The sequence below is a fragment of the Oxyura jamaicensis genome, chromosome 14 (assembly GCF_011077185.1).
Source record: "Oxyura jamaicensis isolate SHBP4307 breed ruddy duck chromosome 14, BPBGC_Ojam_1.0, whole genome shotgun sequence".
Lineage (NCBI taxonomy): Eukaryota > Metazoa > Chordata > Aves > Anseriformes > Anatidae > Oxyura > Oxyura jamaicensis.
Genome location: NC_048906.1, coordinates 9,575,588 through 9,597,273, shown reverse-complemented (window position 1 = coordinate 9,597,273; position 21,686 = coordinate 9,575,588). Strand labels below are relative to the sequence as shown.

Below are 21,686 nucleotides of genomic sequence, written 5' to 3'. Positions count from 1 at the left end.
TTTTTTTTTTTTTTTTTTTTTTTTTTTTTTGTGTGTGTGTGTGTGAGAGAGAGAGAGAGAGAGAGAGAGAGATTCGATGCTTGATTTTTACTCATACACTAGCCCAGTGAGATCTGTCTCTGTATGAATAACTTTCTCTACTACCACAGTTGCTGTAGACACAAAAGACCATTTTAAATTGAGATTCTTTATGTAAATTGCATGAAGAAGCTTCAAATCTTGGTGCCCCTTTTTTCATACATCACTGTCTGATGCCGTTCCTACACATGGGCCATCCATGCTCCAGCAGGTCTGTTCTGGTATGCTAGCTTGTCAGCTGAGCATTGATACTGTGAATACACGTTTAACTGGTGGGGTTTAAATCAGATATAAGCAGTGTGGAGGGAGCCAACTCCTATGAGGAGTGGCTGAGGGAGCTAGGGATGTTTAACCTGGAGAAAAGAAGGCTCAAGGGAAACCATATTACACTTTCTAGTGACCTTAAAGGAGGTTGTAGGTGAGGACAGGCTTTTCTCCCAAGCACCAAGCGATAAGATGAGGGGAAACAGCCTCAAGTTGCGCCAGGGGAGGTTTGGGTTGGATTTTAGGGGAAATTTATTTACTGAAAAGATTTCTCTCCCTTCCCCTCCCTTCCTTTCCCCTCCCCTCCCTTCCCGCCGCCCAGCCCCCGGCCGAGGCGGGGCTGCGCAACGCGGCCGGGCGGCGCCGCCGGGGCTCGGCATCCCCGTGACCGCGGAGCCCAATCGCGGTGGTGCCGGGCCGAGCCGTGCCGTACTGAGCTGTGCCGAGCCGAGCCGTGCCGGGCCGTGCTGCTGGGGTGCCGCCGGCCGGGCACGGCGAGGTGCGGAGGGGGAAAGCGCAACGCTGCGGGCTCCATGGGGATCGAGAGCTTGTGCAGCGCCGATGTCTCCGAGCCCTTCTGGGTGAGCCGCGGGATGGGATGGGGCCGGCTCGGCTCGGCTCGGCTCCGCTGAGCTGCCCGGTGCCGGGCGGAGCCGCCGGGAGCCGCGGGCCGGGGGGGCGGCAGGGCCGGGGGCCGCCGGTGTGGGGCCGGCTGCGGGGCTCGGGGGACTCCGGGGGTGCCCGGGGCTCGCAGGAGAGCAGTCCCCGGCTCTGGCCACCCCCGGCTGGGCGTGCAGTGCCAATAACCGCCCGCCGGGAAGCTCGCAGCTGGCCGGAGCGGCATCCTGGTTTGCGAAGGAGGCCAAACATCGGCTTTCCTTGGAGGTGCTGTTGTAACCCGCTTGCAGAGCGATGTTTTCAGTTTTCCTAAAGAAACGGTGGTGAGCAGTGTGCGGATGTTGCATTGCAGGTCTTGCTCTTGCTTTGCCGAGGCACCCAGTGCTGGCAGCAGTGCGGCCCCAGGCAGGGCAGAAGGGTGCTGGAAACCCTGATCTGGAGGAAATACGGTGTGTGGACAAACAGGTTGTACAGAAGAGGGGAAAAAACATGGATTTATTTTTTAAACGACACCCCTCACAATGCAAAAGGCAAAACACACAGAACTGCGTGTGGGAGCTGCAGAAGGTGGCATGGGATAAGAGAAACACACGTGGTTTTTCTTACTGTTCAAATAAACCTTCTCACGTTTTTATCGTGTGTTTGCCAAGTGGTATTGGGCTAATGGGATGCCTTACTGGTTCAGAAAAAGATCAGATCTCTCAGAAGAGAGCATTGCACTATTTATCTCAAGAACTGTTAATTACACAGCAAATATTAGGAAGATCATTCACACCTCAAGGTGTTTAGCTTTTCCAGCCCATCAAAAGTGACCCTGTTAACCATCTTATGTTAGTATTGCTTATGTTACTATCTCTTCTCAGCTAATTTCCAGGTTTCTCAAAACTAGCTAAATTATGAGCTGCTATCAGATTTTTCTTCCTCTGTCTCATAGAACAATACCTTCATATTTGAAGTGCCTATGACTGTACATGTCTCAGAATTCTCTTTATGGATAAACTTGAGAGTAGTAGTTGTGAAAAACAGCTGCGTTGAATTGTGGAATTGAAGCATCAGGTAGGAGCAACAACTAGACTTACTGTGCTTGAAATGGCTTGAAAGGACTTCTGATTTACTGATTGTTTTGTTATATAAACAATTAAAATAGTTGTATGTAATATAGGCGTTTTTGATGATTTTGGTATGTTGTAATTACTGCATAGCTTTTTCACTAGCTGCTTTAGTTTCCAAGAATATAGATGGCTTTGCAATTTGTCATCCTTCTCCAAACCACGTGGAGTCTGCCTTACGTTTCTTGAGCAAAAGATCCTGTGGGTGTGGTTGCTTGATTTCTGGATTCTTCTAATCCTGTAATAGAGTGATTGTGGATTCCAGTTGGTGCAAGATGTGTCTAGAAAAGTATTCTCCTTTGAACTTTGCCCGTTAACATCTCAATGCATCTGCTTTGTTGTTGCATTGTTCCAAGTGGTGGGAAGGGTGGAAATGCTAGTAGTGGTGTTTATGGGTACTCAGTCTACATTTTATGGTATTTCCATTGTTGCTATGATTTGTTGAAGTTGTAGTGGATTTCTAGAAAATGCTTGAGCGTATGCTGTGTTTTATGGGACTTCCAGGTAGCACCTATGCCTCTACTGCTGTCTTCCCTGTCTTGAGGGGTGCTGCACACTTCCGCTTTTCAGGGCTGGGCCTCATTTATAATAGCTGGTGACACGAGTATTTGCATTCTTGTGGTGAGCTACGGTCACATCAGCTGGGCTGAGGCCCTGCTAGTTGGAGGAGCGGGATTTCCTAGCACTGGCAAACCCAGTTTGTTTCAGTGAAGAAGATGCAGTTTCTCTTAATTGTGGTGTTGAGTTTGGAACAACTCAGTTCCGAATTGTGGGGGACACTTCATAGGTTGAAAGGACCTAATGCACCTTTAAAAACTGTATGCTAATCTTCTTAAGCCTTGCTGCCCAGGATTTTACTTGTTTGCACACCTAAGGAATGTTACTGTTAGAAATTCTTGTCTGAGAATTAAACAGACTTTTTATTTAATACTCACTCTGAAAGGTCAGCAGCCCAGTTTGCTATCTTCTTCAGTCCTTGTTTTCCCCCATTCCCCCTTTGTTTTCCCCTTGTTTTTCCCTTTTCCCCTTCCTGCTTAACCTATCTTTGGTACCCAGCACATTAACTTTCACCACAACCAGATTTGTATACAGAACTTCACTGTTCCTCGCTATTCTTTGAACCAGGCTCCCTTTTTGGAAACCTGCTGTTTCATCCTTGCTGTCTCTCCTAGCGTTGTTGAGTATCTCACTACAAGAATTTCAACTGTAATACACAACTACAGCTGTGAAAGATGTTGAGGATACCAAAAGCTTTAAAGAACAAAACAAAAAGCTAAAAAATAAAAGCTAAAAAAAAAAAAAAAAAGAAACTGTGAGTTAGGGGTAGCATTTTGCAGTACTTGCATTTCAGTTCAGTGACTTCAAGGGCCTGTTTAAACTGGAAAACTTGTGTCCTGAAGTGCTGAGATAGTTTCATCTAGAGTATCAAAACTATGTATGAGTGCAGTTTGCCTTGCTTCAGTACTAATGTGCCAAAAGAAGAGGGGGGGGGGGGGGCGGGGGCGGCCCGGGTTTTGGAGAAAGGTTTCATTTTAGTTAACCAGGGTGATAGTTAGGGGAGGCCTTGAACTTAATGTATATTTTTGCTCGCTCACCTAGCTGTGTGTGTATGTATCTATGCATACTTGCATGATCTGTGGTCTCAGTGTAGTTACATTCCGAAATAGTCTGCTGGTTTTCCTCTGAATACAGTTTTGAGGTAGCTTCAGTTTTCCAGTTTGTAAGCTATGTGGTATCATGTCTAAAGTCTGTTTATGTCTGCAGTTCCTAAAGGAAAAAGTTGGTAACTTTTTGTGACGCTGATGAGTTTTCGTGGCTAATGTGCAGCAGGGCTTATATGAAAAAGGAGGTACAAAAAAGCCAATTCAAATTAAGTAGTTCCTTAGAGTCTGTCCCCAGCTGCCCCGCCAGGTTTTACACAGAGTCTCAGTTATTCATTAGGTGTTTGTAAGTCAAGTACAACCTGAAGCTTTGAGCTTCTTGCTTATACTTGATGATAACCTTCCTGAAAGAGTTCTGAAGGAAAACCACACTTCTTTATGGAAGGAGTAATTTCGTGTTCTCAGATTCTGCGGCTCGTGCTGTCGTGTATTAGATAAGCCAAAAATTAGTACGTATCTTGGAACCTTGGAGCTTTCTGCACTGTGAAATATCTTTAATGCATTTACTTAGTCATAAAATGACTTACAAAATAACTTGTGGCAGTTAAGATTTTTTTTTTTTAATGTATCAATAATATACTTTCATAAGCACTTGTAGCTCATAATGTAGTTACTGGCGTGACACTATCAAATGTGAGATCTCTGGATTCAAGCTATCGTGTAAATGCAGCTTGGGCAAGCAGGCAGACAGCTTAGGAAGCTTAAATGCAGCGTGTGGTTTTTACCTAGTGAGTTCCATTTGCTTTTAATTTGTGTGTTTATTTCCTCCTTCCAAAGGCTTAGGCATGAGTGGGAGGTCAGTAATGTCCTAGTGGCAAACAAAAGAGACTTACAAAAAGATAAAGAAGTTTAATACAAAGAGTATTTAAAATAGGTATAACAGATACATATTACACACACAAGTCTAAAAGTCCTTCACAAAGGAGATCAGTGACTGCATAAATTAGGAAAAAAAAAGGGGGGGGAGAGGTGGAGGTAATGTCCTGTAGTCTTAATTTATAGAAAACTAGAAGGCAAGGTGGTGTTTAATTGAACTGGAGGCAGTTCCTGCAAAATGGTGTTTCAAGGTTTTGCCTAGTTTAGGTAGTAATAAGACTTGGTTTTTATACCTTTATCTTCACATTGGCAATTTCAATATGGACTTTCTTAGTGATATTTGAAGACAGATTGTATCTTTTAGTAATTATTGCCTGCTTTTCCCTGTAGTTTGATAGAACTTTGTCAGTGTGTTTGTGGCAGAGCAAGGTAGGTAGCCTCAGGTGCTGTGCGAGTGGTGGTAAATTTGTGAGTTTAGGTTCTTTAGTTGTAAAGGTACCAAGTTTATGGGTGCATTTGTGACAACCCTGGTATTAAGAATTTCAATGAGTATGCAGATCATAGAACTGCTCATATTTACTGACCTAGGAAGGTCACACGTGGACAGGAATTAGAACAGAGGAACAGAGAGTTAAACAGGAAAACCTTTACACAAGATGGTGCATTTATTATAATTAGCAGCTAATGGCTCTACAGTCACTGCTTGGTTGAGGAGGAAAGGCAGTGCTATTTGTCATCTCTTCCTCATTTAAACCTGTAAAGAGTTGTGTCTGTGGTCCTTTTCATAGGCATTAAAATGCTCTTTGGTTCAGCATAGATCAGTTCAGGGAAAATACAGGAAAATGAAGCCTGATAGTATGTTGTCGATGGGGATTTTCTTAGCAGCTGATCTGTCATTTTACAGCTGTTGCTGCAAGATAAATGTTCCAAGGTTGCTAAGAAGAATTGAGCACCCCAATAAGCTGTGCCCTTCCTGCAACTACAATGCAGTTTACATTGAAACGCTGTGCTATACTCAGCCTACGTGGAGGTTAACCAGGGTTGCACTGAAGTCATTCTGGGTCACATCTCTAAAAAGCCTACTGCAGGGTACTGACCTTTCGCTTACTTTTAATAGAGTCAGAATTCCTCGCATTTCTTTTTTCTCACTGTTTGCATCTGTGGTAGGTTCAGATACAGCTTATTCCAACTTCAGCTTTTACCTGAGTCCCTTTGTAAGCTTTTTGTACAGGTGTGTTCAAACTTCTCACACTGATTTGAGTTTGATATACAGGCTGAGTTATTAAATAAAAATAAAATTTTTAGTGCAAAAAGGAGATGAGGGATTGAATATTTTTGCAGTGTTGTTTTAAATAATGATTCCAGTTCAAAACTTTACAGAAGGATAAATGTTGTCCTCTTAATTCTGAAACCGTAAATGGTAAACAGTATTTGTTGTCATGTGGCCAAATGTTCTCATGGTACTTGCAGGCATGGCCGGGTACAGAAATATTACAGCGACAGAAATGCTTAAAATGTGCAAATGCTGATGATATCTGTCATATGTTCACCTGGCACATAGAAATAATGCCATATTTCAGAGGTTTTTTTTTGGCTTCTTTGGGTTACAAAGATCAGCTCTGTTAAACTCCACAGCTGCAGGTGTTCCTTTTCTGGTGAAGTTTTGGCACTAGCTGCTTCTTTTAGGCTACAGGGAAACAATCAAAACATGCTGCTTCTTGCCATTCTGCACACAGCTTCAGCTGCTGCAGTGCTGTCTACTACAAAGGATTTCAGCTCTTGGGTAACATAGGAAATACCAATGTTTTAGACAAGGAGGTGCAGGCACTTGACTTAACTTTAGGACTAGGGCTGGGAGGTAGAGGCTTTTTCTAGACTGTGTTAATAAATCAAATCTGCCTTATCTAAGTTATTACTGTTGAGAACTTAGTCTTGCTAAAACCATTTCTAATAGACAATGCTATGAGAAACTAAAGATATTTCCCTGTAGTCTACTTAATCATATCTCTCCCTTCCATCTTCTTTATATAAATGATTTGGTTTTTCTTAGGATGCTTGTTTATGTTGTTACATGATTTATTTATTTATTTAATGTTTCTTCTCTTGCACTGGCAGTCTTATCCTGTAACAACATTAAGAGACTGTAAGAATAATTATTAGATTTCAGAATTACTGTGAAATGAAGGAGGAAGAAGGGTCTCTTTCCACATCTGAAGTCTGGAACTGAATGTAGTATTTTGGGATATTGAGCTGGAAGGTTTGTTTGTGAATGATTCAAAGCTTTTTATTTAGGCACAACTTCTTGTATGGCAAAATCTTAAATGGGAGACCTGCTATTTTTTTTCTTATTATTAAACTGTATTATATGTTCCTTGCTTCCGTAACTACTGTTTGGCATTGACCAACAAACTGTTAGCTTTATAGCTTTTTGGTTTTGTTTCATTCCTGATTTTACAAGGAGAAATGACAAACCAACAACCTGGTACAAGTAAGAGAAGATCCTCAGTTGCATGGTAGGTTTAATTCTCCTGTGGTAGTAGTAAAAGTATATTCCTGTGGGTGAAGATATGATCCCCATGAGAGTTTGAGATCCAAATCTTAATTCCTACATCCCAATTTGGTAATTACCTTTGATGTTTCTCACTTCAGCTTTGTGGCAGTAGCAGAACAAAAAGGCAGGAAGGTGTTGATCTAACCAGGCTGTTACTGGTCTGTATTGTGAGGGTGTTAGCACCTATCCTCACGTGTGACCATGAAGATAAGTACTGAGTTCTCTTCTCAAATCAGTGATTAGCCACGCTGCCTGTTCATTTGTACCATTGCTTAAGGTAAATGGTGTAGTTCTGTATAGGGGCATAATTGTTCTGTTTCTCCTTGAAGAAGTGATGTTTTGACTCTCTGGAGATCTGGGAATGAGATCAAGTATCTGGTTGTATGGATTTTACTTTTTAGTAGAATCCTTTTTTTTTTTTTAAAAAAAAAAAATAACTTGGAGCTTTTGCTGAACATATGAAGTAGCTGCTGGACAGACATTATCATAAAATCTGTACAAATAATTTATTTTTTTCTGCTACTCCCTGCTTGCAGACTACACCCTTAGATGATGCAATAAAGCAGTAAACCATTTATTTCTTACAGTTAGTGCATGTCTTCATAGCAATAGGCAGCATATTGAAAACTTTCATTAAATACAACTTTGTATGCATTCTCAGCAGAGATCATCAATGCATTTTGTTTAATTTTATGCTTATTAAGAAAAAAAACACACTAGAGGAAATAAATACCAACAAAGGTGGAAAAATGCATTTGTCCTTGTATGTTATACAACTTCGTCTGGAATTGATTTTAGAGCCATTGGATCCTCTAATGCAAGCAGTACTTTTTTTCAAATAGTTTTGCTGTAATGCATGTAGTATTTTAAAAGGATTTATAAACATGAAAATAGAAGGAACCTTGTGATGGTTGCTGGTAGTGTCATATATCTTAGTGTTTTGTTAGCTGCTCTTAGAGCTATAGTGATAGCTTCTAGTACCTGTGAATATAACTGAGGATACAGGAGAGCTGTGGCTGTAATTTCATTGGCAGGTGTGGGTATTTCTGCTGCTTTTTGTGGGAGTTCTGAACTAATTTTTCTTATGTGCATCTGTTGCCTGTTTATCAGTTTGTGGTTCAGTCTGAATCATTAACACATAGCAAATGTTACATTGGTGAAGGTCATGTGTGTTTGTGCTTGTTGTAGGTTCTAGTCTCAATATGCTGGTTTAGAGAGAGGCTGAGCTTCAGTCCATGCTTCATTATCTGACAGTGGAATGTGAATGACGGAATAAAGATGATGTATTTGCAGTACTTTGAGAACGTGATTTCAGTCTTTCTTCAAAACTTCCAGGGATGAATTTAATAAAGGTTGCTTGCTAAGCTGAATAACTTTGAAGAGTTCTTTCAAGATCATGACTTGAAAACAGGCAGGACTTGAAAACTTTTTCCAACCTGTTAAAAAACTGGATCACTTTGGAGTTCTATGTTTTTCTTCATTTTTAATGTAGACAACCGTGTAACCATTTTTATTGGTTTTGATGGAGAATGGTGGTATCAGATAGCTCTAAAGCAAGTTCAGAGTTACTTTAAAGCAGCCTTAAATGGAGAGGTCCTTTCCTCCACCCTACGTTGTACACTGCTGCTAGCTCTTCTGAGGTTGTATGCTTGGCCAGATCAGGAAAATCTTCAATCTGGGGAGAGGCAGATGGGAAATTTTCTGTTCTAAATAATGTAGGGTTAAGGCTGATGTCCTTGTGGCAGGCTGAAGGAAAAATGGTTGAGTCAGCTTGTGGATTGTATGAGTGTTATACCAGGGATTTTTTTTGTGTGTGATATCTATTAGATTGTGAGACTTCCTATTTCGATAAGAAAGTGGTGATACTGTTATAATGAAAGTTGTCACTAGAAGTAATAGTGTTGGTGCCAGAGAGAGCTAATTACGTGCATTCTACTAAACGTAAGCATTGAATTAAGCAAAAAAAAGTTTATTGCTGCTAAGAAAATAAGTTTGTAACACCAAGCTATGGTTTCTCAAAGAAGGTGGTTCTTCTGTGGGTGATATTTAAGAAGGGAGTACACACTGATACCAGTATCAGCTCCGCTTGAAGGAGTGTTGACCTTGATATTAAGATTCCAGGGTAGTTTTGTAATTTCATTTTTGTATGTAGGTGCATAGTAATGTTTAAGTCATTTTTCAGTCACAGCTGGTTCATACAGGTGGGTTTAACAGTGTGGCTGTCAGCCTGTATCTCTAGCACACTTGCGCACAGCAGGCATGAAACTGAGCGATTTCGGTCTTTCCGTTTCTGCCAGTGAGAATTTTAAAATGTGCTGTGGGTCAAGTAGGATTATTGATGTGAGAACAGGCGGCCAGTGGCTGTTCACTTAGCAGCCTCTCCTGGCTGCCAGGAGAGAGGCAGCCCGGCACAAGGTCCTGGCAAGTGTCAAATCCTGTTACTCCTCGGAGTAGACACACTGGAGGTATGCATCTTGCCTGTAGTCTTCCTTCCCTTAACAGCAGCAGAATAACCAATCCTTTGTGTTGCCATTTTGTCTTACAGGACCACTGCCAATGTTTTTATCTCGCCTGTTCCTGAAATTTTAGACAGGAATTAATTTAACTTGTCCTTATTTTTTCCTAGGGTTCAGGCGCTGTTAAATAAGTAGTTTACCTCTGAATAGGTCCACGTGATTCTAGGGAACACCAAGCATTTTTTGTGCTTATCTTAGAGATAGATGGTTTCACTTCAAATATGATATGAACCTTTTTGTACCATAGGAGAAAACAAGCTATTTGGCACAACAAACTGTTGTGTACTGGTATTTTTTCAACTACTGTGCTGGAGATGGAAATGAAAATTTAATTTTTTAGAACGAAAACTGAGAAATGGGTCAGACAATTTTAAAAATACCCGTTTGCTATTCTGGGAAACCTTAAAGTTGCCAAGGGACTTAAAAAGCAGGGGAAAAAAAAACTAAAACCTGGGATACGTGCGTTTTCTGGACTAGATCAAAAGTAAGCCAGTAGCAGATCATCCAAACATCCACCAAGAAAGGAACAGGGATCACTCTGCAAATCCTTTCCTGTGGGTACCTTCAGTCATGGTTCAATCTAAAGGCTGCTTCCAAATTATGCTAATTGTAGAACTAACCCACTTTGTCTCTTCCTCCTCCTGCATTGCAGGAGGCTGCTAGGTTGTGTAGGCTTTTAATGAGTACTTGGATCTCTGTCATTTGATGTGCTCTTCAAAATACAAGTGTTAGGTGATCCATCAGAGTGAGTATTGTTACTAAGTTTTGAGATGTGAAAATGGGACAACTTAGTGCTTTAACAGAACTTGCAAAAATCATTCTAATACTTTAGTCAGGGAAGAAAATAATTAGTTTTGCTAATTAAGGTCTATGAAATACAAAGGTCTGCTTTAGTAAATGCTTCTGCACTGATTTTTACAGACTTTTGTCTTCTGCTGAGACAAAACAATTCTGAAACTGGGTTTATGTAAACCAAAGGAGAAGCATCTACCTAAAAGTGGCAGGACTAGTCTAGACTTCTGTAACTGAACACTGAAATTTGAGTATGAGTACATGTTGATTTCACAGTGAGATTGACATGTCTTCCAGCTGGGATTGAACATCATAAAGCTGTGGTATCCTCCATGCAGACTTCAGGGTATGCCTTCCTTTTGAGATGGTGTGGTTTAACATGGGGAGGTAGCTAAGCTCCACCACGCTGCTCTCTCACTTCCTCTTCTCAAGGAAACAAGAGGAAAAAATACAATGGGGGGAAAAACAAAAAGCTCTTGGGTTGAGATGAGGACAGGGAGATCGCTCACTAATCACTGTCATGGGCAAAACAGACTTAGCATAAAGGGGATTAATACAATTTATTGCCTATTGCTAACACACTAGCGCAGAGAGAGTTAAAAGCAAACTAAAACCACCTTCCTCCCATCCACCTACCTATTCCCCCGAAGTGGAGGGAATGGGGGCTGTGGTCAGTCCCTAATACTTGGTCTCCTCTCCGCTGTTCCTTCATGGTCACTCTCTGCCCCTGCTCCACGTCGGGTCCTTCTTGAACTGATCCTGCGGGGGCTGTCCACAGGCAGCAGCTCTTCAGGAACTGCTCCCACATGTCTCTGTACCACAGGGTCCATCCCCCAGGAGCAAACTGCTCCAGCACGGGTCCCCCACAGGCGGCAGTATCGCCCAGACCCCCTGCTCCTGCGTGGGCTCCTCTCCACGGGCTGCAGCTCCGGCCCGGGGCCTGTTCCTGTGGGGGCTCTCCATGGGCCGCAGCCTCCTCCAGGCCACATCCACCTGCTCCACCGGGGGCTCCTCCACAGGCTGCAGCATGGAGATCTGCTCTGTGTGGGACCCACAGGCTGCAGGGGAACTGCTGCTGCATGCCTGGAGCACCTCCTGCCCTCCTCTTGCACTGACCTCAGGGGCTGCAGGGCTGCTTCTCTCACGTTTCCTCACTCTCTCGCCCCTCTCTCCCAGCTGCTGCTGTAGCACAGCAGATTTTTTCCCTTAAATATGCTCCCCCAGAGGCCCAACCTGTATCATGCATGGTTCGGCTCTGGCCAGTGGTGGCTTCCTTTGGATCTGGCCGGAGCTGGCTCTGATCTGACAAGGAGCAGCTGCTGGGCTCTGCTCACAGGGGCCACCCCTGCAGCCCCCTGCTGCCAAAACCTTGCCACGTGGATCCTCAAATGTGAGTCCTTCATGACTTTGCCTGCTTAATGTCAGAACTGAGGTTCAGTCTGAGATCCTGCTTCAGAGGCAGTCTCCTGACAATCCCCAGCCCTGCACTTTGGTTCATGCTGGAGTGGGCTGAGCACCCCTCAGACAGGCGTTAACTGGGGAACATGCTCCAGGGGCTGGTGGGCACTGCAGTCAGTCTGCAGGGGGGCCTGCAGCTTCCCTTGGGTATACCTGTGTGAAAAGCACTTGGTATGGATGTTAGGTCCTCAGCAGCATGTAGCTCGATTCCTATTTGTGCTGCTGCCTTGTGTAGATGTAGCCAAAGAGAATTAATTGCACCTAGGAAATCAGCAGGGAAAAATACTGCCACGTGTGTCTCTTTGTGTGTGGTTTCCTCACCTTTTGTCACCTGAAATGGATGTGAAGTTGAAGGTGTTCTGTACCTCACCTGTGTGCAGCCATTTCTGTTGCACAATGTACAGTGTGTTTAACAAGTAGCAGCTTACTTGGCTTCTGGACAGCCTCTGGATCAAATCCTGGAAGAGAGTGAAAGAAGATACACTGATGTTGCTGTAGCTGTTAAATTCTAGCAGTAATTCTAGCCTGGCCACTTGTGCTGACTTTCTGCTCTTAACACTGAAGTACCGTTGCGTCACACCCTTGTGCCTTTCACACAGAAACACATCAATTGCAAATATGAAGGTCCAATGAACTGAAGACTGCACACGTTTTTTAGAACATCCTCCAGCCAATGTGCCCAGCAGTCACGCATACAGCACTGCTTCCTTCCACTTTGCCACGTGGCAGTGACACCTGCAATAGCTGTCCTGTCCTTTCAGGTAGTCACCTGATATATTTTATTGCAAGCAGTTTAAAACAACACCAGAAAAGAAGGTAGTTAACTTCCTTAAGCATCATCTAAACTAAATAAAGCGTCAAATCTCTTGTTTATTTCTTTTTTTTTTTTTTTGGTAAAGCTGATTAAATCTTGTCCATTCACTTGTGTAATCATATTAACCATCTTAATTTGCCAATTGTAAACTGTTCTTGCAGAGTCATGAGACTTTTTTTCTTGGCTGTTGTGCTGGAGCAGAGCAGCTGGGATTTAGAAGGCTGAAAAACACTTGTGTGGTGGCTAAAAGTAAGGATGACTCAGCTGAAATTTCTGATGATGTTATGCAGCTGGGGAACTTAAAAGCATGTGGCTTACCCACAGCCTCGCAGAGCTGCTGCCTTGTCACGAACGACTTATGTGATCCCCTTATGGACAGGCTAAAACATATTCAGGCATTTTTATGTTCTACCGCTATTAATTTATTTCATTCAGCTGCATTAGATTTTGAGATGGTTCTTTTATTTTTTAACTGAAAAAGAAATGAAGTGAAAAGAAATCTTAGAATGCTGTGGAATTACAGGGGAGAAATAATAGCTGTTCATATTGTTGTATTTCAACAAGTAAAGTCCTAGATTTGGACAGAAAATAGAGTGGGGAAGGGAAGTATATTTGTTTATATATTTGTTTTTCAAAATAAATTTTTGGAGAAAAAAGGTTGAAATTATCATCTTTATACAAAATGGTCAAATTTAAGGGGAAACCTCCTGCTCTGTGATTAAAATAATATCTGGTCAGCAGTTTTTGGAAGTTTTATCTTCCCTTTCTTTTGAGGTCTATTTTTCTCTGTAATTGTGTACGATACTTTGTTTAACCAGTGGAAGATGGGAGCAAGTAAGGATACAAGTGTGGTGTTTCTGAGCAGTCTGAAAAAATGCTTTGCAGCTGAAAATGGCACTGTGGTTGACAGGCCTTTGGGCATGTGACTGCTCGTCTTGGCTGTGCGTCTTTTAAACTGAAACCTGTAAGTTCTGCTTTGGCTGTTGAATGCTGCAGTCCGTGTGCAGGAGCAGTGTGTTTGTATTGCATCATTCTGGTGGCGAGTCAGAACTGCACAGCACTTTAGAGGAAATGTCCCTTGTAATAAATTTTACAGCAAAGACAGTAATGTTAAGGTAAAATTTACTGGAAGGGATTTCTCTAATGCCAGGAAATGATAAATATGGTATGAAAGTTAATGTTACAACACAGCCTGCCGAAGGAAAGGTTGGACTGGGACATGGTTTAGTGGGCAGTAACTGTGGGACAGTTGGACCAGCAGATCTTGGAGGTCTTTTCCAAACTGAATGATTCTATGTTCATAATAAACCCTTGTACCAGGAATGGAAATGATGATCACATTTTCATTACTGTAAGTGTCAGTTCTGGTTTGATCATATGGTGTTTTTTCTGATTTTCAAGAATTACGTTGAAAGAAATAAGGAAACAATTATATCGATGTACATTTTCCCTTTGTTGAGTGGGAAATAGGCTGCAAGGGTGAGCCTGTTCTACTTATTGCTGTTTGTATGAATTACCACAGAGTCTCAACTGGGTTTGCTGCAGACAGCTTTGGAGCCATCAGGCTCTTTTACAAATAGTGATGTTATCTCACGCTGTGTACTCACTGTGTGCCAGATAACACTTCCAAACTTACACTCCATTCTGAAATTTTCCTGGCAGCTTATACATACGTGGGTAGTGGGAGATGGTTAGCATTGCCACCTTATTTTTATGCAATGATAATATGAAACTGCTGATGAAGGTCTCAATTTTTATATTTGAGTGAGTTACCCATTATGGTAGCTGTGGGTAGCCAACAAAAGTGACTCTAATGGCTTCTAATGAAGGCTTACAATTTCTAAGCTGTGAAAAGTATAATAAAATTAGATCCATCACAATATACAATAAGTTGCAAAATAAGGCAGATAGCAGCTGCTATTTTTTTGTTTGTTTGCTTTTTATATAATGAAGTTCTGTGCTTTCTTTAATGCAACCTACTTATTCTCCCCAGGACTGGAATCTGACATGGCACACAGAAAATCCAGACTTCACCCTGTGCTTTCAGAACACAGTTCTGGTCTGGATTCCTTGCATTTACCTGTGGGCCTGCTTCCCAGTGTACTTCCTATACCTTCGCTGCCATGACAGGGGGTACATCCAAATGTCAAACCTCAACAAAGCCAAAACGGTACGTGACCTCTTAAAATCGTAACCTATTAAGGTTATTTGTATCCCTGCCTGAACTGGGGGGTTGGACCAGATGAATTTTGGAGGTCCCTTCTAGCCGTAACCATTCTGTGATTTTAAGTTTATCCTGATTCTGTTTTCAGCTATGTTTCAGCACAACTATTTTTGTTGAACATCAGTCTCGGCCCATGTGCACAATATCTAGCTGCAATCTACTTGTTTTACATTTGTTTGATTTCCAAGTGTAGTGTTATTCTTTTGCCCTGTTATCAATAGGCTTTCTGAAACTCTCATATCAAAAAAGCATGCAAATCATTTGTAAGACCTCTTGGACAAGACTATTTTTGAGGCCACTCAATCTTGAAACCTTAATAATAATAACCCCATCAGCTTTTAAAGGTATACAACATGTTTTTAGAAATTCTGCAGGTGTTCTGTTCTACTTTTATTGTGAAATTGGTACTTAGTATTTTCTTAATGCTTGCTTTTCTGTAGAATAAATGAAAATTTTTAAGAAGGACTATATTAACAAGGGTAGTTTATTATCTCTACAGTCTGTTATTCACACATGGGATTCCCAAGCTTTCTGCTTCATAAGATGCTGAGTTGTATAGTACTAAAAGATAAACTTTGTTCTTGTTTGTAGGATTTGGTAGATAAAACCAAATTACTTTTCTTCCATGCACGTTGTTAAGTAGGATTGTCTAAAATAAGTGATCTGATTGTGGCTCTTATATTAACCCACAGTATGTAGTGTTCGTGTAAGTATTGTGCTGCGTGATCTATGTGAACTGATGTATAAAATACACTTTTGTATTGCAGGCTTTGGGCTTAATACTGTGGATAGTCTGCTGGGCAGACCTTTTCTACTCTTTCTGCGAAAGAAGTCAAAATATTTTTCGAGCTCCATTTTTTCTCATTAGCCCTACAGTATTGGGTATAACAATGGTAAGTTCTTCTGTTGTGGCCTTCAGTGTTCCAAGGCCTTAAGCAATAGCATACACCTTACTCTTATGCACAGTGTTTTCATTCTTTAAGCTACAGTCCTTACATTAGAGATTCTATTTCTAGCTAAACTGTGAAATGGTGACTCTGAAGTCTGTTTTCTTTTGATAAAGAAAAACAAAACAAAAAAAAAAACACCAGCTCAGCTTTGCTCAGTGTGTCTGTCGCATGTCAGCACACAAGCCAGTGCTTGTTATCTTGCTTTATTTTGGTAGGCTTGAGCTACCTTACATTTAATAACTTGATTCAAGCATAGGGAAAAAGAATCAAGCTGGGAGGACTGATGAAAATTAGACGATAAAAATTTCATCAGTTTTTTATGAAGTTCAGTGAAGGTGCTATTACAAACTTTCTTACATGTAGCATTCTTTAGTGCATGTTTTCTTTATTTTTGGTGCCCCACAAGGCACATAGGTTTCCCCATCTAGCCGCTTTCTACCCTAGTGCATAAGTATTGTTGTCTTTCCTCAGTATCTCTGCAATCTTCTTTTCAAGGAAAATGTCCTGCTATTGATTATACAGTTGTCCTACATTTATCACCAACTTGGAATAGGGGTGATTAAACATGATGTTTGGGGGGGAAGAACAATAACAACAACAAACAAAGCAAAAACCCCAGCAGCCCTGAAACAAACTGACAGATGTAAGACCTGTTAAATAGTTTGTGATCATTTAATGGGATAGATATCAAACTTTTGTCAGACTTCTTGTGTGGAAAGAAATCTTTGTTTTGAAAACTAGTCAGGAATTACTTGGAAAGGACATAGAGTCACTATAATTACGTTGATTTGCAATGTAAAACTAGAAAAGTGAAAAAATAAAGACTGACAGTGTGTTTGTGTATGTGGTGGTTTGCTCCTGTCATACATACCCCTTTTCTGTTGTCCACTACTTATCTTTACTGCTCCAGAGATTTATTTTTTTTAATTTAAACATATTTTTGCATTACATTTGAAATCTCTGGCTGTTAGTATACCTGGGAGATAAGGGATTTGAAATGTTTCATAGTCACACTCTACCTTGGTACCTTGTGTATGTGTATAATCTGTTGTTGTAAAACCTAGCTTGTGAATATCTTTTTATCTTGTTTGTCCACAGTTGCTTGCCACATTTTTAATACAATATGAAAGAATGAAAGGAGTCCAGTCTTCAGGTGTAATGACGATTTTCTGGCTCATCTCATTGCTATGTGCCACTGTAATTTTTAGATCCAAAATAATACTTGCCTTAAATACGGTAAGTGATTGCTAGCCTCATTCAGCTGAAAATAATTCCCAATACTGCTATAATAAAGTACTTTATTGCTAATTATGTTGGTCAAGTTAGTTAATGATCCATTCAGTGTACCTTCACTCCCTGGGTTACAAATGCAAAATGAGCATGACTTAATGGCCCTTGTTTTTCAGGTTTTGAAATGCTAGTGAAATTCATAGTGATCATACTGTAGCAACAGTTGACAAGAAAGTTCTGGCTGTTTGAGAAAGGGGATATGTCTGCTTGAATAAAATAAATGTCTATAATGTTTGATATGAAACTGTTTTGGGAGTTTACATCTTCCTGTTGATTATACAGCAGACTTCCTGAAACACTTGGTTTGATGGTGATGTGGTCTCATATCTGATGAGAGAAAATGAAAGTACAGAAGTGAAACGTTTTCATGTCAGTTTGCTTTATAGTAACACCTCAAATAACAGCTTAATGTGCCTGGAAGTGACATATCACTTTCCTTTCTTCAAAGAAAAGACATTTGAATTTTGAGACCTTTCAGCCGTTTGTCTTTAGCTTTTGAGGGTGGGTTTTGTCTTTAACTATGTGCTAATATGTAATATTTTTGTCTTTAACTATGTCCATCCTTGTGCTTTAATTTCTTTGAACTATGCTTTATGTATCAGTCCCAATAGAAAAAATGGAAGAACCTCTGGAGTTTGAGCACAACAAATTGTAATAAAAATTCTGCTTCTCTGATTCTTATCTTTTTTGAATGCATACTAACAAGTTTGCTTTGGAAAACCCTTTCTATCCAGAGCACAAATGCTTTGCTCTTGTGTAGAACACTTTGATTCTTAATTGGGACATACTGTGTTGGTACAGAACATGTCTTAAGGAACACATCTCTACAGAAGAAGCTTATACTTGAGTATTTATGGCACTGATAGAGTGAAAACAAAGTTGGGAGATTCCATATGTGATATCCTTTGTCTCTTCCTCGCTGTCTTTACCTTCCCATCACCAAAATAGTCGTTGACTTTAATTTGCAGGGAGGTTGGTGGGTGGTGGTGGTGTGTGTAGTGTAATATCAATGTAGTTTGCAGAGTTTACAGTAAAGATCCGTTTTTTTGTAAATGGTAACATGTTTTAAAGAAATTTCTCAAGCCTCTTAATTACCTTCCTTACCTTCCTTTGTAGGGTGCTGAAGTGGATGTGTTTCGTTATGTCACCTTCTGCACATACTTCATCCTGTTACTTGTACAACTCATACTGTGTTGTTTTCCAGAGCAACCACCTTTGTTTTCTGAGACAGTAAATGATCCTGTAAGTGTTCAGTCTACACTGAGTATTATAACTGATATGTTTTGTTCAATGAGTTATAGGGCCATATTCTCCTAAATGCTAAATCATTGAAACTTTCTTGACTTGAATTTGCAAATTAATGTTCTTTATGCTCCTTAGTTGGTGGAGCAGTAGATGAAGCCTGTAACATGCAAAACAGGGTGGGCTATATTTAAAAAAGAGAGCAAAACCAGTCTCGGTCATTTCTGAATAGCATTCCTAAAGGTAAAGTCAATGTTAATTATATTCAGTAGTGCTTCTGGCAGTCAGTGGGAAAGTTTGATTTGAAATGCTGTCATTCTGTTCATCTGATACCGTACAGTAAGCAGTAAACTCATAAGGGTGTGCATTCCCTTCAGTTGAAGGTGAGGAACAATTTACACCTGTAAAACTTGAGAATTTGAATAGTTGTATTGAATTTTTTAGGAACCTCTGTGTCAAGCAACAATTGAACTAGTTCGATTGCAAGAACTCTGTCAACCATAGAAATGGCAGTTAAGGTAGAGGGTGATCTGCATGTAGAACTTTCATTTTATCTAGACATTATCTTTCTCACATGTGTTCATAGTTATATGTGCCAGTTATATGGCACAGATCTAAAGTGACCCACAGGATGCTTGATTATCATTCTGCTTGCTCAGCCCTGAGCTTTATCTTCTGAATCCCAGTGGAATGATGCCTGTTGCTGCCTGGGGTTTGGTGGATGTGCCAAGTTCAGAAGCCCTAGTTCTGTATTTCTTTTATAAGGGCTCATTCTGGTTTGATGGACATTAGCTGGCACTGACTGATGAAGGAAAGTTTGAAGTGCGTGTGTGTGGGATGAATGTTGCCTTTTTAACTATGGAAAAGGACCACAACTGGTACCAGTCAATGAATTGCAGTTTCTACCTCCTTCAGTGTCCAGTGTGCCTGTCTGTGGTGTGCTGCATTGCCACAGACAGACGGTCTGCATGTGTGTGCCTGGAGAACAGAGTGTATTGCTGAGTCTCTGGATTCTCTTCATCTTTGGGTTCTTTTCATCTTATTCAAGGATGAAAAGTATTCGACAGCATGCTATGGATTTATCAAAACCTTTTTCTTGCTTTGATCATGGTTACAATAATTACAAGGTGCTCTGAAAACAGTCATTTTTTCTTGTGTCTGAGTGCTTCTAGCAGTGTCTCTAGGAAATAAGGCACACATTCTGTATTAACTTTTTGGTGAGTGTTGTGTTTGTTAAATATTATGATAGGAAAAACAAATCATGTTACTCATTCTAAAAATGTTTTATTTCCTTCTACCAAGCTTTTCCACAAGAGAAATGTTTGCTAGTCTTCAGTAAAATTTTCTTACAAGTTTAATTAAACCAAAAGGTTACGGTGAAATTTCAGAGATGTAGATATGATGTCTATAGAAATTGAACAATGTGTTTTGCATCTTGTTTTTGCTTTGTTTATTTTATGGAGGTCCAGACTTCTTATAGCTCATCATCATTCTTTTCTGGCATGAATGTCAGTAGGATTAGCAGTATTTCAGTGTTGTAACATAATGCTATTTTTAATAAATTGAAATGGTTACAATCCAATGTAATACAAACCTTTTAATATTTAAACATTTGCCTTTACAAGTCCAGTCTTTGGTAGTTACAATATCTAGTTTACTCTTTAAATTTGAGTTTCCATTTAAAAATATATTTAAAAACTACAAAGGAAAAATGTAATACAGTATTTTCTGTAAAGTTCAGAATATTTTGAAATTTTATGAAATGGGACATGTTCTCTATATTTGCTGAAGTAGAAGTTTATCTGGCAAGAATGTTGAGGTAGCTAAAGGCTGAAAGTACCTCCCTCTTCTTATAATTTTTGGGTTTTCTTTGAGTTACTTTATTTTTTTAAAATGTATTTGTTAAGTCAGGGTGTTGGATTTGCTTTCAGTCATTCTGTTGCAAGTATTTAAGTACTATAGAAATGTTGAATTCTTATCCCTTTATCCATTTTCAACAACAATTAGCTGTCTCATACTATCATTCTTCCATACAAAGTTTTTTTAAAAAAATCTCCTGTGAGGAGGAGAGGAAATGTACAAGTCTGTTTTGTGTAGCTTGATTGCAAAACACTTCAAACTATAGCTTAATGGAGAAGCCAAGTTATATAAACATGAGTTTAAAAATGTAAATCTTGGGAAAAACATGGCTCTGGCTGTTTTAATTGCAGTACTGTAATGATGTTTGAGTTCTGTAGATGGAAATACCTGTGTAGCTCCAATTCTAGTTGATAAAAACCATAGTGGTTTGTGTGCCAAATGAGTGGCTGGTTTTAGCATTCTTTAAATGTTCAGAGCACTAAAAGAGGGAAGAGAAATCTCCACTGGAATTTTGCAAGTAAATCACCTTTGATGCCTTTTGAAATTCTTCCAGCCCCCTTTTGTATTATTTTAATCCAACCAGATTAGGAGAGGATATTAACAAAAAAAAGAAAAGTTTAAGAGATGTTGCTCTGGATGTAGAACATGAGCTAGCTGTGTGCATTTGTAGGCCTGGATACTTAAGTTTCCCATGCTTGTTGATGAATGAGCTTTTGAGGTTTGTTTTGGGATGCTTTGACTGAGTTAGATTTTTTTTTCACTATTATTTGTGTCTTTTTTGATTGAATCATAGCACTTAACTACCAGAACACTACCCCTGAACTTCATTAGTGACTGGAACTACCCAAACGCTACTTATGCTCTCATGGTAGCATTTGTTACATTGATATAGTTAGGCATTGATCGTGAGTTGTCTGGCCTGTGCTGTCTTACAATTCCATCAATTGTTTGTTGCCTCGTAGATAGGGAACACTGCTTTCTCTACGTCCCAGTAGGCTAGTCTGCTGACAGCTGTGAAGCTGGACTTTTACCTGTGTTTTCTAAACAAGTTCTCAAAAGCATAAATGACAAGTTTAGTAATTTGGGAAGGAAAACAATAATTCAAAGGCATTTTTTCTGTTTGGTTTGTTTCTTATGTCCTTGTGTGTCAGCCACTCTGTTACAGGGATTGATTTCTTCTTTCTCTCCTTTAGAAACCATGTCCAGAGTTCAGTGCTTCTTTCCTGTCCAGAATCACATTCTGGTGGATCACTGGGTAAGACCAACATGATATAAAGCAGCAGTTAAAGTTAGATGGCGTTTCAGGATCCTGCGTTCTGAGTTCAATTAACAATAATCATGCAATACTAACTTCATTTGTTTTGGTTGGTAGTTTTGTAAACAGATTAAATTGATAATTAAAGCAAAACAATTGGTCTTTTTTCACTTCCTAATCAAGGGTAT

The 21,686-nt window shown here is 40.2% G+C and overlaps 1 protein-coding gene across 3 annotated transcripts in view; it reads left to right on the top strand.

Annotated features, from left to right (window-relative positions):
- The window catches only part of LOC118174082 (multidrug resistance-associated protein 1), a 57,339-nt gene that overhangs the window by 328 nt on the left and 35,325 nt on the right, over window positions 1-21,686 (top strand). Inside the window, exons 1-6 of one of the 3 annotated variants that reach the window (XM_035339144.1) lie at window positions 683-923; window positions 14,671-14,847; window positions 15,669-15,794; window positions 16,950-17,087; window positions 18,258-18,383; window positions 21,437-21,498. In XM_035339144.1, coding sequence (XP_035195035.1) covers window positions 876-923; window positions 14,671-14,847; window positions 15,669-15,794; window positions 16,950-17,087; window positions 18,258-18,383; window positions 21,437-21,498 — 677 coding nt within the window. In that variant the 5' untranslated portion in view covers window positions 683-875. Of the gene's footprint in view, window positions 1-682; window positions 924-14,670; window positions 14,848-15,668; window positions 15,795-16,949; window positions 17,088-18,257; window positions 18,384-21,436; window positions 21,499-21,686 lie in introns of those variants that run through there. The other 2 variants (XM_035339145.1, XM_035339146.1) reach the window with 2 other exon arrangements.